Raw genomic sequence first — 15,319 nt, forward strand, 5'->3', positions numbered from 1 at the left:
CTTTTAAAAATACAAGATGATTTTTCCTTTATTATTTTTTTAGTAAGAGAATGTTCAACGATAATTTGTTATATGATTATGATAGGATTAACTATATTTTTATTACCATAATTTTTTTAACAAAAACTTGCTTTTAAAAAGCGATGCAAAATAACGAAGAACAATTTATCACTGTGGTTACCGTTTTATTAGAAACGACACATAAAAATTAATTATTTTCTGCCTAAATGACACAAACTGAGAATTATTCACCTGGAGTATGCAACTTCCAACAAAAATTATTAAATAATATAAAATTCACACTAGCCACTTTTTATTCATTTATTTGAACACATTTACAAATAAAACGAGGTAAATACTGCGTTTTAAAAAGGGATCTTTAATGAAATATATTTTTAGTTACATATACACAGAAAATATTTGTAAATTTAACAAAGAATTGCGAAAATCATTTTATCTTCGTCGATATGTAGCTGGTTCTCGTCGATTTGATGGAGGTGTTATTGCTATGTCCAAATAATCTCCGAGCTGAAACCGACATGATGTAAGAGTTTTTTCATCATCAGCTCCTTTTTGTCCTGAACAAGTAGATCCAATATCCCGCATTCGATAGCCTGTACCTCTAGTGTCTGGAAACACCAAAGCAAAATCAAAATATGTATCTTTACGTCGAGTTTCTTTATCAGCAACTTGAATTAATTGAGTCAATTCTTTCAGAGTAACATCCATCCTAGGGAGGGAAAACAGTATGACTATTAAAAATAAACTTTCTTCATTAACATTAAAAATAATTAAGAGCACGACATACAAACTATGAATCTAAGGATGGCAACTATAAAATATTTTCACTGATACACTGTGCAAGTCTTTTCTAAAAAGATGTTATATTTATTCTAGGTTTCAACAGAGGGATAAGAGAAATTAGAAAAATTAATAACGCTGCAAACGTGTAATTTGCTTTCCAGCACGAATAGTGCCATCATAAGAGAGACTGATTTACAGTCATCCGTATTGGATGCTATCGGATGCTGAACCAGTGATCCTAGTGCTTGGCGTTAAACTTGGCGATAATTTGGTGACTTGGCGACGAATTTGGCGACAAAATGGATAATGCTCGAAACTTCGAGAATTTTGTCGATCCGTCCATTAGGAACCGAGATACGCCCGATTGGTCTAGAAGCTTCTAGCCCCGCCTCCCGGGAAGTATAAAAGGCGAAGCAACAGCGGAGTGCCAACGTTGCGTGGTGCTAGTGCTGAACTGCTGTGTGTCGAGATCCGTTGTCTACTGTGGAGACAGCGTCGTATATTGTGTGTAGTAGCCAGTTGTGAGAAGTAATGAGTTAAGTGCAGCTAAAGCGAGAAGTTCAGCCGTTGGGGAGACCGTAGAGTGAAGCTCGGAGGATTCCCTCTCCTACTGGATTCTGTCTAGCCGCTTCGTGTGCTGTTCTGTGTTCGTCGTCTTTGCGTACTCTTGTTCTTCGTGTAAATAAATGTCGTTTTCTACTGAGGCCTGCTGATTGTGCTCTCCCACCATACACCCACTATCAAATGAACCAGGTGATGAAAAAAAAATCCATAACAATAAAGAATGAAAATAGCAAAGCAATAGTATAAACCACTCATCTTCTATTTTCAACCTCTATACTATTTAAAAACAAAGGTATTTAAGAAAATAATTTTAAACATTTCAATGAAAAACTTTTGAATAATTATTTCGTATAAAATTTATTATTTACCATTACCCATGATTCATTTTTTTTTATTATTTACTAGTTTTGGGGTAATAAAAATGGTTTCTAATTTTGGAGTCACAGAAATTTATTCTGCTAGCAAAGAGATTATATACAAAAGCTTAAGAACACAAGATTTATATTTTGTGCCTTATTACACGAAGTGACCAAAATATGTAAGATGTTCTATTCGTCTACCGTCTTAGGAAAAAAAAAATTATTATAACTGATGTTGATATAAAAATTAGTAAAACATATAGTTTCAAATAATTTGCACAAAAAATTCCTCATTTGAACAAAAGGTCTCAGTTCCAGTATTTCTAAAATGAATAGCATTCTTGACTTTTCTCATGTAATAGTACCTAGAATGATTAGAGGGATAATTCTAGAGACAATAATAATATTTCACATGCAATAATATCTAGACAATTAGATCTTGGGCAATTAGTAAAATTTTGAATGCAGTATGTTGGTGAATCAAAGAAGTGAATAGTGGCTGCAACAACATGGCAAATCATAATTTAATATTATTGAAGTGCATCATAAAACACATCCAAATGCATGGCATGATAGACTTTGCAATGGAGTTTAAAAAAACAAAAAGTTGGTTCCATACAGATTTCACAAGCATGATAGCATTCACATTGCTTCTATGACCAACTTATTCCTTTGATATCAATCTCAATGAGCTCCTGCTAGATGAAGTGGAAAAATAACTTTAATATTTGGAAACGCACACTTATCCAATCTGATGCACTGAAAGCAACTATTATCACGGCATTAGCTAATATTTCTTGAAAATGCTATTAGTATCTTGCTATATCCATACCCTATAATATCAATTATAATCAAAGGTAGCTCTGGCCATTAGCTATGATAATTTTTGATGCAAGGATTCACTCAATAGAAACAGTTGAAAAGTACAGATGACAGAAGTACACAATTTCAATAAGGAGATAAATAAACTGCATATAATTGTATAATTAAATCTATTTCATGATTGTTAACAGAGTAAAATATAAAACATAAACGTAGCAAAGATGGTTAGAGCAAATAAATTTTTTCATACTATAGTCTGATCATAGTTTACAGTTTCTGACTAAATGAAGCATTTGATAAAAATTTATTACATTTAAAAATAAAATAAGCAACATTGCCTCAAGAAATTCATTTTTTTTTCAATATTTTATTTTAGATTAAAAGAAATTTGTATTTAGGAAAAAAGATTTTAACTAAGTAAACCAACTATATACTCTAAAATATTTCTTCTTCATGCCTGACTGACACTAAAATTCTAACAAAAAAAATCAATTGCAACTGCTTCATATTTATTGTTAAAAAAAATTACACTATTGCTTAAGGGTATGATTAAATGCCGTGACAAACACTCAGATTAAAATAAAAAAACTAAAATATTAGTCATGTACTTCATTACAAAATAAAATGAGATCAATCAAATTGGAAACATACAACTTTTTATCCAAACCTGACTCTGATAATTACTTTCTATTTGTGTTTCATATATTGCAATCATAAGTTATAATTTATGATCTTATTACAGGAATCATTCTGTTAACGAATTATATGATTTTAAGGTACAGACTCAAAAATTAGTCATTTTAATTTTATATTAAAGAATCTTTAATTTTACCAATGACAGTAATATTAAAATATCTAGTGGCCATCAATAGGTTTCAAATAATAAGAAATGACAATTTTTGTAATGAATTTGCACAAGCCTCTACATGCTTGATTAATCACAAAAGGTATAAATTATATACAATTTTGATAGCATATGAACCGAGTAAAAAAAATCCAAATTATTAAATGCAGATTTTATTTAAATTCAAATAAATAAAGAATGGGATTATAGTACAATTCAAAAGAAGTATATTATCAAAATTTGATGAAAACATAGTAAAAATTCAAGACTCCTATAAACAGTTTCAAAATCACAGAAAAATTTTAATACATAGTTTTTGCTTCATGTTTATATTCCTGCAAATTATGTTTAGTTCCCTTTAATGAAAATTAATTTTGTTTCATAATCACCTTGCTTTTCCAAATTTCTTTAAATTTTCCAGAATGATTTTTTAAAGAAACATACACAATTGTTTTTATGTGTGCTTCTGTATTTTATTATCAAATCAAATAGCTTCATTTCTTGAAAATTTTCATTTGTTTAAAACTAAAACAAGAATCTAATCAAAATTTATATACAGTGGTGGTCAAAATTGTGGAAGCCTTTTAGTAAAAAAAATGCATTTTGCCAACCTGAAGACTCGTAATAGCAATAATATTTGAAGTAATACCATGAAGTTATATATTATTTTAAAGATAATTTAACTAAGAATATAAAGTAAAAAATTATGTTCAGTTATCTTTATTTTTTTAATTATAGCTAATAATCAGAAGAAAGAAATGCACCTTGCCGTAGTTGATAAGGTATAGCTTCTCTTCATCTGAATGCAGCCAATGAACATGAGTGTTTAGACTGATAATATAGTAGCATCTTGTTACCAATAGATACCATGTCTAGGAAGCAGAACAGGAGGTCATTTTCCATAATTTTTGAGAATGTTATCAAGTTGGTCACTGTTTTTTATATTCTTCCATTTTGTAAGTCGTCAGAAATAAAAGAAATGCTATAAAGAGCTGATTAATCATACAAAAAAAAAATGTAGTTTTACTATTTTACTAAAAAGGCTTTTGCTTTAATGAAATTTGAAAGAAAATTGGTGAAAATCTAAGGGATTCAGATTTTTGAAGTATAAGAAATTTCAAACAATAGAAAACAAAATTGTAAAGGCAAATAAATAAAGGAACACAACAACAAGTGATGACAGAATATTTAAAAGGCTGTGGCTATGTGAGAGAAGAAAATCAACTGGGAGTTTATAAAGTGAATAGGGACAATGGGATGTGAATTTCATTGCAATGACCAATCAAGGCAGATTACAGGAATCTGATCTAAATGTAAGAATTCCATTAATAAAAAAGCTCTTTTTAAATCCTAAACAAATATTGAAAACTGGACAAAAACCCATGTTAATAGAACAGTAAAACAATAAGACAATATAATTAGGAGTGATCATGATCTCATTATTTGGTAACAATGGCATAAAATACATAAGAAGATTTTCATACTGACTGCATTATACCTACAGTTAAATACCCTCTTGGTGCTATTATCTGAGGCTGTATAACAAAATACATTAATGAAATACTCGTAACTAAATTGCTGTCTTCTGCATATTATCTTTTCCCAGATGAAAAATTTATTTCAACAGGATTCAGTTCTATTTCATGATGCTACTATAAGAAAAAAATTGTTTCACAGCAATCTTATTTCAATTCTACAATGGCCTAAGAATAACCCAGACTTGAACCCAGTTGAACATCTATGGATTCAGGTAAGGAAACTTATTATGCAGAAACAACTCAGCAGTAAGACTCAACTAATTAAAGAAATAATTCATTAAGGTATTGCATTATTACTTTAAGAGCTTTAGTAAACTCTATAGGATGGTGTTGCACAGCCACGATTGATGTTAAAGATTATCAAACTAAATATTAACAGCTATAAGTATGAATTTCTGCATATGTCATTATTCTTGTTTCCTTTTTCTTTATAACTTCTGTCCTAAAACAAATATATATATATTATAAAAATTATTCAATTAAATTCTTGATAAAATTACCTTGAAAAGGCTATATAACTTTATAATTTCTCTTAATAAAAGTCATTAAGTCTTAAAAATAAACTCTTTCCAAAAGATTTCCACAATTTTGGCCACTACTATAGAAAATTAAAAAAAAAAAAAAAAAAATTACATTTAAGAACTTCCATTTTATAGAACAATAATTTTAAAATAAAGAAACATTTTAATAATAAAAAAATAATTGTCAAATTTTTAAAAAAATCTCAAAATGTTCAAGAAATCTAAAATACTTTTTTTACAGGTAGTTGGAATAAATATAAAGCTTAAGCAATTTCGGAGCCAATTTGAAATTTACTAACATGTTGAAATCACATCATCCACATGAGTCCAAAAGAAAACAAAGCTTATGTATAACCGATTCACTAGAATTATCCTATTAATATTTTCAATTTACTTTTTTAGGGTACCATCCAATAAGAAAATAATGTTAAACATAACAACTCACTTTTTCATTAGAGATTTCAATATTTTTTTATTGCTGAAATATATAACAGAAATTAATAAATGTTTTTCAAAATTTACTATCAATTTAAAATCTAGCATTAATATTCTCGGCTTAAAGAAAAGAAACAATAAATTAAAAGATAACAGCATATTAAAAAGTATCCACATTTTCTGCTTAATATGGGTATAAGATCACAAAATCATTTTCATAACTCATTTCTAAATTTCTAAGAAAACGACTACTATTCAAGCAGTTGTTAGAAAATTTACATCTGCTTTGTAATAATGATGTTAGTATAAAGCTGTAAAGGATGCTGTTCACCCCCCTCCCCCTAATATTTACTTCAATCAGATATTCTTTTAAAATAAAACTGAAATCTACAAAATGCTTATTTGAAATCTAAGGCAGATATTCATAATAATCTTTTTAAAAAAGAGATTTACAATGATTAATATTGCTAAGCTTCTTTAAAATAATCACATTCTTTGGTTGAAAAGCAAAATATAAAACCTATAATAATCAATAGTTGAACAATAATGTCAATGATCTTCTTGGACTGACTATTAATGCTTTATTATCAATAACTTCTTAGATACTTAACTTCAATTCCTTGCTCAATTTGACACTTTAGTTGCTTGAACCATAATATGCAATTTGACTATAAAACAGAATTTTTTAAAATGTAAAATAGAGTTAGTTTCAAAATCTTTTTTCAAAGGGTAATATTAAAATAAATTTTAAATCAGCTTTTCACATTTTAATAACTTAATTATTTACCATGTATGCACTTGAAACTCATTACCAGGAACTCTTCCTCTAGAAAAATCATTCACTGAATTATGCCTCCCAGAGCTAACAAATATTCTCAGCAGCATAGGGCATGTCTAAAATGAAATATTTAGATAAATCGCAAAATAATACACAGTTCAATTCTGAAGAACATAAAGAAAATCAAATGAAAACTTCAGTAGTTTAACAGGACATGCACTAGTTTGCCCACAAATAAAGAATATGAATAAAAAATTATATGAAACTACATTTAATCCTTGAAACTGCCTTTTCAAAAAGATATTTATAAATTTATATACAAAAAGGTTAAGCACTTAGCCTCATATTAGTACTTATATTTAGCATCATCAAAGATGTTTAAAAAACAGCAATTTTTAGAAGATATACACAAATGCAAAAAATGAAAAATATTTCATGATATCTTAAAACTCATAGCCACATTTTTTTTATACTTAAATTATAAAACGGCATTTAATTCTATAAGCTGAGGATACAAAGAAGAAAAATTTTTTAATCAAAAATAAAAGTTAATTCTGTTAATTTACTCCAGATTTCACAGAAGAAATAATTAAATCAATTTAATACTTGAAGAGACAAAGCTAAAAATTTCTATTTATGTTTAGCTCTACAACAAATAACCTATGAATGTTCATAAATTTTCGCAAGAATCTACAAGAAGAAAATTTTTAAATTTCAAATACTCATTTACATAAAAAAGAAATATAACTTTTTAGAGAAAACAATTGCCAATTGTAACACCTAATTTTGTCAATGATTTAAATAAAGCCACACTATTATCACTTCCACCAAATCATACAAACATGATAAAACATTACGTATATTTCAAAGGAAGTAATTATGCCAATCTGAAAAAAAAAAAAAAAAAAAAGAACATATTGTGCAGCTTATTTGAAACACATTGGTAAGCCTTTAATATATTATTTTTTCCCGCGAAGTTCTACGAAACTTTATTCATTTAAAAAGGTATGAAAAATATTGAGGGACAAAATTTTTTTCTATATCGCTACAGTAATGATGAGGATAAACCCAAGAAAAAAAAAGTTCTATGCGCTATTATCTCATTTAAGCTTTTGAGTTTAGTCGTACTGAAATTTCTTTAAATGTAGCAAGTTTACAATTGAAGAAAAACATTCAACATTTGCAAATAGAAAATTCTAACCTGGTCTCTATTGATACGGTTGCTGACGCGCTTTTCTTCAATCACTGACCCTACCACACCAGATTTTTTCGACATAATTAAACAAAAGCAGGTAGGTTAAATACAACTAAGGTAATAACTTCCCAAATATTATATCCCACCACTCACTGTCAAAACAACGTGTTAAGAATTGTTACAAACAGTAAAAATTCAAGATGTGTCGTTCGCGAACTGTACCAGTTCACCATTTCCTGAAATGATCGTTTATTCGCGGCAGATCCAGGTATTTTCGTTCCCACGCCACAGTGTGGATCCAGCTATTCTCGTTCACGAACGACTGTATGGATGCAACTATTCCCTTCATGTATACAACTGTGTAGACTTTATTATTTCCTTTCGCGAGCAAATGTGTGGCACTTGCTAATTTGGATTATTTTAATATCTCACTGGAAAAGTCAAAACTACGTTAGTGGTGATCATATTTAAGTATATATGTTTTCAATTTGTTTGTAAATAGTTTCTATCGGGAAACGACACTTTTTTTTGTTATTGTTGAATACATTGAGAAAAACAGAAAATACAAGCTCGAAGAGCTTATTTTTTAAGTTTCATTTTTCGAAAACAGCTTGAAGAGAAAGAGAAAAATGATATAATTATCATTTTCTCGTATATCAAATCTAAAAAGAAAAACATTTGTCAAAAAATATAACTGTCCTAAAGTCAAATTTTTTGACAATTGCAATTTTTTTAAGCTTTCAAAGAGTTTAAGGAAATACTTGATTTTATACCACATCAAGTCCCCCCTCTCCCTCCCCCCCAAAAGCATTTTTGAAATTATGACTGGCTCTCTGGTTATAGACATTATAGTAAAAAACTGGAATAGCTGGATGAATGAAATTTGATATAGAGATATAACACTTAGAAAACGCAAATTTAGTCATGAAGCTTTTGCAATGTTATTTAATAAATTATGTCATGATATCAAAAAGTTGTGGTGTACTATAATATTATTTGAATTTTAAAGTGGTACTGAATAGTTTTGGGGAATAATGTGCTCAGAAATTGCTGAGTAAAACGACAAAATTTTTATTTATGTTATTGTCTTAAAGATCTAATTTAAATTTAGAAAAATCCTTTCTTCTCTCCAATTACTCAAGAAAAAGCGACGTGCCAACTGCAAAATCTTGTCAAATGGTTTACCTACACCATTGCATCATATAATTCATAGATTGCCGACCTATAAACATTATTATGCCAAACTATTTATAAAACTATACATCTGATTATGCTGTGGTGAATAGCATACAAGCCAGTTAACAACTCTTCTACCCGAACGATCGTTTTGGTAAAATGGTTTAGTTACTGGAGTGCTAACCATAACGTCCCAGGTTCTATCCTCGCGCATCTCTTACCGCTTCAATTCATGGAAAATAGCAAATAATTTAAAAGGGGTAAGACTGTCAATTTTCGAGAGGGTCCCGGTTAAAGATGTTATAATTGCATATATTCTCGAAAATGGAGAAACTGTTATTATCATATTCTCGAAGACGGAAAAACAAATTTATTCAGAGAAACACTGCCAATCGATTAGCACAAAATAAAACTACAAATCCTAACGGCCAAGTCTTCTTTTAATTTTGCTATATAAAAATATAGATAAACAACTAAATTATTTCTTGACTCCTTTTAAATTATATTATATTTTAAAGCCAAATAACGGTATTATGAATAATAATCTGGAATATCAGAAAATGAAATATTTATATAATTAGTAATATGATGTGTGAATTTTTTTTTAGAGTATTTGTGGGAGATCACCAACAATCAAGCAACGTCACTGTCGAAAGAATTCATTTATTGGACAAAAATTTAGGTTGCATTAATAAAACGAATCCATTGCCTTCAAGAGGAAAAACCTTTCGTCCGCATCGGAAACAATTGAATAATTTTTAAGCAATCGCAAATCCGGGTCATTCTTTTATTTCACTCAGTAACCCCAAAAGAAAATGCGGCAGGAAGAGGGATTGATCAGAGTAATATGTAATCGCATTACTACTGTTTGTGTGAAATACTATATCCCCCCCCCACACTCATTCCAATCACAAAAAGCTCCCGAGAATGAAGAAAAATAGCTGAGCATGTATTCTGTCACATTTCCCCACAATTAGTCTCCATCTATTAAGGTGGGTTCACACGAAGCCAACTATTGCGCGCAATAGAAGATTACGCCTACTTCAGGAAAATCACTTAACTGCAACAGGACAATGGCAAATGGTTGTCCCGTCGGGACAATTATTAGCCATTGTCCCATCGACGTTGTCTCAACTGTTCACACGGAGACAATAGCAGAAAGACAACAATTGCGCGCAACTGTTAGCCTCGTTTGAACCCACCTTTACTCAATACAACCGGAAAGTACTACAGTAGTGCCTCAATATCATGGAAATACCGTACCTCTTAAAAGTACCAGCTTGGTCAGTGATATAGTGAGTGACAAACTATGAACGTAAGACTCCATTCGTTACGCTCATTCTGCAAACAAATAGTCCGATTCGTTCTTTCGCAAACGAAGGACATTTTATTTCGTTCAAAAAGAAAAGTTGGTTTTTGTGTTTTATTGGCGCAAGAAACATTCTTGGCTAAACTGTGCCATCAAAAAGGAAAGAGTGGGGTTTCAATCCCTAATTGTTCGTTCGTGAACTACTTAAACCAACGAATCAAAATGATGAACGACCGACTTTGAGTCGGATCTTTCAACTGAACTATATTTCTAATTGCAACCCCTCCAAGTCACTCTTCATTTTCACTCTTTCTATAACAAGCCGTATGTCTGAGTGGTTTGTAATCGAGAATAGCAAATTCTACTCGGATGTTCGCGAACGGTAATAGCAGGGTCCACACAGTTGTCCACTCAAGGAATAGCTTCATCTACATAATGGTTCAGGAACAGAAATAGCTGGACCAACCCAGTCGTTCCCGAACGAAAGCCCATTTCAGAAAATGATCTTCCTTCTAACCCTTCCTGTGACCAAACTTCAATTCTGAGCGGTTTCCAAAATAGAATAGCAAGTTCCAAGGTCGTTCGCGAAAGAGAATTGCAAGATCCACTCATTTCACAAAGTAGAATAGCTCTATCCACACTTTCGTTCGAAAACGAATGATATCTTTAGAAAATGGTGAATTGGTTCACATCTTTCTCTTAGATATTTCGTTCTTTTCGAGCAGTTCGCGCGCGAACAACTCTTCTCTTTGTTTATTTCTTTCATCTTATCTCTCGAAACAAACTTCTTGCAACGACCGAATGGCAAGCATAAATCTCAAAGCACTATTTGAAATGACCTGAAAATGAAAATGAATGGAAGAAACTTCTCTGTTGATTCGATTTCAAGCAAACGTTTTAACGGAAATTGTTTGTTTAGTCGGCTAAAAAAAGTTGATGTTATTAAGTAAGTCGATCGAATGATGACAAAAATGTGTTGGTTCTCACGAAAGAATTATGTATACCATTATCAGTTCACATCTGTTTGTCATTTTGAAGTTCGTAGTTGAATTTTTATTAATTTTTTTGTTTTTCTTTAATGTCTAATTACAAAAAAAAGAGGAAAAAATAACCTTTATCATTGGTAATTCAATATTTATGCCATCAGTTAAGAAATCTTAAGAAGAGTTACAAATTTAGTTACTACTTTATTTCCCCAAAAATACACGAATGTTTATATAATGTATCTGATATCACTATAATATATATAATATTCATTTAAATAATACATTTTTGTTGAAGCAATGATTGCTTTTATAATAAGACTGCATCACACTCATACTTTGTAATGATTAATGTGTAGTAAAAGTTTTATTTTGTTGAATTTTTTTTCAACTTATAACATTCAATATTCATTTCAGGTTAAAAAAACTTTTATTTTTCAAATGAAAATTATAGCAAACTGAGCAAATCAAATCCTAGTAAAATAATTTGTATCCTAGTAAAATAATTTTGTATAAATATATATCTATAAGTATGTAAATGTAAATTAACAAAATTTTGTTACTTTGATCGTCTAATTGCAAGTAGTTCTTGAATGATAATTGCAAAAATGATTAATAACTAAACCACAGATTTCTTATACCAATATTCTGCTTATTGTAATTTGCTACTAGAGAAATTCCTTTATATAATAAAAACAGGTTAAAAGGTTATTCCCTTAAAAAATATATATACTATGAAAAATTAGAACAAAATTTTACCTAGCCTTTTTTGGAATTGCATTTTTTTTCCAAAATTTATCAATTTTTTTGTATATTTTAACTTTGAAAAGATGAGAAAAGTTATTTTGACTGCAAACAAGTTTCAAACTTTCATGTTTTCCTTTCTTGTTCTTTGATTTTTTTTTATTTGTTAATGAGCTTTTTCTAATTATTCATAAGAAATGTGTGGAGTAAAAATTATTTGTTTTCGTTCATTATAAATGCATATATCTAGAAAGACAGACTGTATTCATTAAGATTGCTGAAAATTATTACAATGATGTGAATTCTATTTGATTTTGAATTTATCTGTGCATTATTTGTCTTTCATTTCCCAGGCATTTCAATATGATTTGATTGGAAGGGATAAATATAACTAGAGAAGGAGGTAAAATGTAATTGTTGGCCATCTACAACTCTTTTTGTTCTTGAAAGCACATTATTCGAATGATTAATATTAATTTCTTATGGCTATTTTAATTTTAATTTACTTATTTCTTCACCTGTTTGAATATATTTTCCTTTGTGACATCTCAAAAAAGCTTTGTTAAAAGAAATCTATCGAAAAAATTTTATAAGCGTAGAATTTATGTGAAAAAGATTCTAGTTCAGATCTAAAAATTTTATTCATCTCAAGACGAATATATTCTAAATGATGGCAGTGAGTAAGCTTCAGTGGCCATATACTGATTTTTTATTTGCAAGAAATTGCAAAAAGCAATTTCTTTTATGAATTAAAAAATGAAGAACATTTATTGATAAATGTCTATATCTTGCATGCATGTACTTCATGAAAAACAATTTGTAGAAAAAGATAGAATAGGTTTAGAAGTAAAGTAGTATACTGTAAAAAAATTTTGAAAAGGTCTCTTTTTTCAAAATGAACAAAAATAAGATGCAATAGCAGGTTATTTAATTTATATCTTTAGATAAATAAAAACAATCTGTGATGTGAGACTTGATATCTAAACTTTATTCTTAAAATAATGTTTCATAATTGGTATAAAGAAATCTTGAAATATATACAGTTTAAACTCAAATCTATAGGATTTGAAGATCAATTTATTTTAGTAACAGAGATCTGAAACATGTTTAATGAAAATTAGTTGCTTTGTTACAAAGCAGGTCGAAACACAATGATAGTCAATTTACACAATGATAATCAACAATCTAAGTGAAAATATTTAGTCTGCATATATACTATAGGCCACAGAAACTGGATAACCTTGGAGATTAAATTTAAGATAGTAGCTTATGTTCAAACAAAATGCTTGTTGAATGCCTTTCCATATTTCAGAAAAAATGCAATTAGATGCATTGATGAAATGCTGGAGAACATGTAATATGCAACCTGACAGAACTATTTCATAATATGAACTAGGTTTTTTAAACTAATAGAAACTGACAGTTCTTCCCCCCTCCCTTCTTTCTTTCTTTATATGTTTAAAATTAGCCAAAATTTTATGAAATAAAGTTCCATATTTATACAGGGAAATGTATGAATTACTGAAATGATTTAAACCCAAAAAAGAGAGAACTGCATTCAAGTAAAATTTTGAGGTTTTTTCTTTATAATAAATAACCCTCTGATGGCATATCAGAAGAGAAAATTAGAAAAAATAAATAATAATAATAATTAAATATATTATAAAAATTTATTTACCAAAAAAAAACTCATGAAAGAAATTTGTTTTTTAGATCATTTAAAAATTGCAGTTACTATGACCACTCCAAGTCTTTTTAGATATATGGAAAAACTTTACCCTTCTGGAATCTTTTTTTAGTTGTTTATTCATTCTATTGCCTTATTATTTTGTACTATTGTTGTTAAATGCCATTTAAATATTTTTTAAATGCTGTTATTTCATTTCTTGAAATACATACTTAAGTGCTACATTGAATTACATCAAATTTTTGTCCTTTCTTGTCTTATCTGTTCTAATGAACTCAATATGATTTGTCTGAAAGAGAATATTATATTTAAAAGATAAAAAAAAATCTATAAAATGAATATATGTTGATAGGTTTAGGTAATAATAAAATACATATATTTGTGTGTTATGTCCAAAATAAAAGTGAACAATCTTGAAGAAAAATTTATTCTCCAAACTTAATCATTATGTAGGAATTTGGAAGGAGGAAGAGACATTAATTGTACATGGTTTTAGTAAATTATAATTAATGAGTTGTTTCTATTTCTGTGTTTATAGGGAAATTTTTTATCATATAATTTTTATGTCATGTTATAATATAAAACAATTTGTAAAACAAATACAAACAATATGTTATAGTATATAACAATTCTGTGTTAAAGATTTTGGATTCACTCTTTATTGTGTGGCATGCTATTGTAATAAAGCTTTATTTTCCTATAAGCAAACATTTTAATGAACAAATTATAAAGCTCAAATTACATGAAATTATAGTTTTTATTAACTATTTTTTTTAATTAATTTCAAAATATTTTGAAATTAGAATTTGGATTTTGACTATCTACTACTTAAGCCTATTTGATACTTGAAGTTCCTTTTGATTGAAGATATTCTATTTTCTTCATGTCTTATTGATCATATTAAATTAATTGTTTTGATTATTAAATGTTTATGTTGCAATTTATTTTATGTAAAAGACTTATTTTTAAATAAATGTGTTTGTTTTCTTTAGATTAATAATCATGATATCTTATTGATATATTTTCTTAGGAGCTAAAACTTCTTACAGTAAATCTCCGGTGTTTTGAAATTATGAATATGGAAATATAAAGGAACCAAAAAGTGAAATATCTCAGCACTGTTATATTTTATCTTATCTTATCTTACAGACAGTAAGTATTCTTAAGCAACAAATTATCCTCTCTAACTAGAAGTTCAAAATGAATAATATAAATAGAGATTGATGGAAAAATGTTTTTTATTATTGATAGAGTCAAGGCTAGCCACCTGGGGTGTGTGGTGGATGCTATGCACCAGGGCCCCAGGATTGAAGGGGCCCAACATGATCAAGAACTAAATTAATATTCTGAATAATAACGAAATGGAAAAAAGAGAGGAAGAAATTTAACTGGAAAAATTGACTGGTTCAGAAGTATACGAAATTTACTGATATATTACAAACTTGTGTGTCTGTTATAAGCCTAAGGTAAGTAGTTTTACAGTCATTTATCTCACCTATATAACTTTAACACCCAGGTATATATAAAATACTATATGCAAGTAAGATTGCATATAGTATT

At 28.8% G+C, this 15,319-nt stretch overlaps 2 protein-coding genes across 3 annotated transcripts in view; one reads left to right on the plus strand and one right to left on the minus strand.

Moving 5' to 3' along the window:
* Window positions 1-307: 307 nt before the first annotated feature.
* LOC129958251 (histone deacetylase complex subunit SAP18-like) lies at window positions 308-8,161 on the minus strand. The gene is made up of 3 exons (XM_056070559.1): window positions 7,867-8,161; window positions 6,675-6,781; window positions 308-730 (listed from the first exon to the last, which is right to left on the minus strand). Exons 1-3 carry the CDS (start codon window positions 7,939-7,941, stop codon window positions 454-456), a joined length of 459 nt encoding a protein of 152 aa, XP_055926534.1. The 5' UTR covers window positions 7,942-8,161; the 3' UTR covers window positions 308-453.
* A 2,949-nt stretch (window positions 8,162-11,110) lies between these two features.
* The window catches only part of LOC129958229 (zinc finger protein 26-like), a 32,895-nt gene continuing 28,686 nt past the window's right edge, over window positions 11,111-15,319 (plus strand). Inside the window, exons 1-3 of one of the 2 annotated variants that reach the window (XM_056070517.1) lie at window positions 11,111-11,291; window positions 14,790-14,911; window positions 15,011-15,225. The gene's annotated coding sequence lies outside the window, so the exon portion shown is untranslated. Of the gene's footprint in view, window positions 11,383-14,789; window positions 14,912-15,010; window positions 15,226-15,319 lie in introns of both variants that reach the window. The other variant, XM_056070518.1, reaches the window with a different exon arrangement.

This window comes from Argiope bruennichi, chromosome X1 (assembly GCF_947563725.1).
Source record: "Argiope bruennichi chromosome X1, qqArgBrue1.1, whole genome shotgun sequence".
NCBI lineage: Eukaryota > Metazoa > Arthropoda > Arachnida > Araneae > Araneidae > Argiope > Argiope bruennichi.

Bases quoted from the DNA above. Each gene is read 5' to 3' on its own strand.
- LOC129958251 (XM_056070559.1), bottom strand. From the start codon at position 7,941: ATGTCGAAAAAATCTGGTGTGGTAGGGTCAGTGATTGAAGAAAAGCGC. The intron at 6,782-7,866 runs GTTAGAATTTTC...ATTTCATTTTAG, and splicing joins ACCGTATCAATAGAGACCAG to ACATGCCCTATGCTGCTGAG. The intron at 731-6,674 runs GTAAATAATTAA...TTCCCTCCCTAG, and splicing joins GAGTTTCAAGTGCATACATG to GATGGATGTTACTCTGAAAG.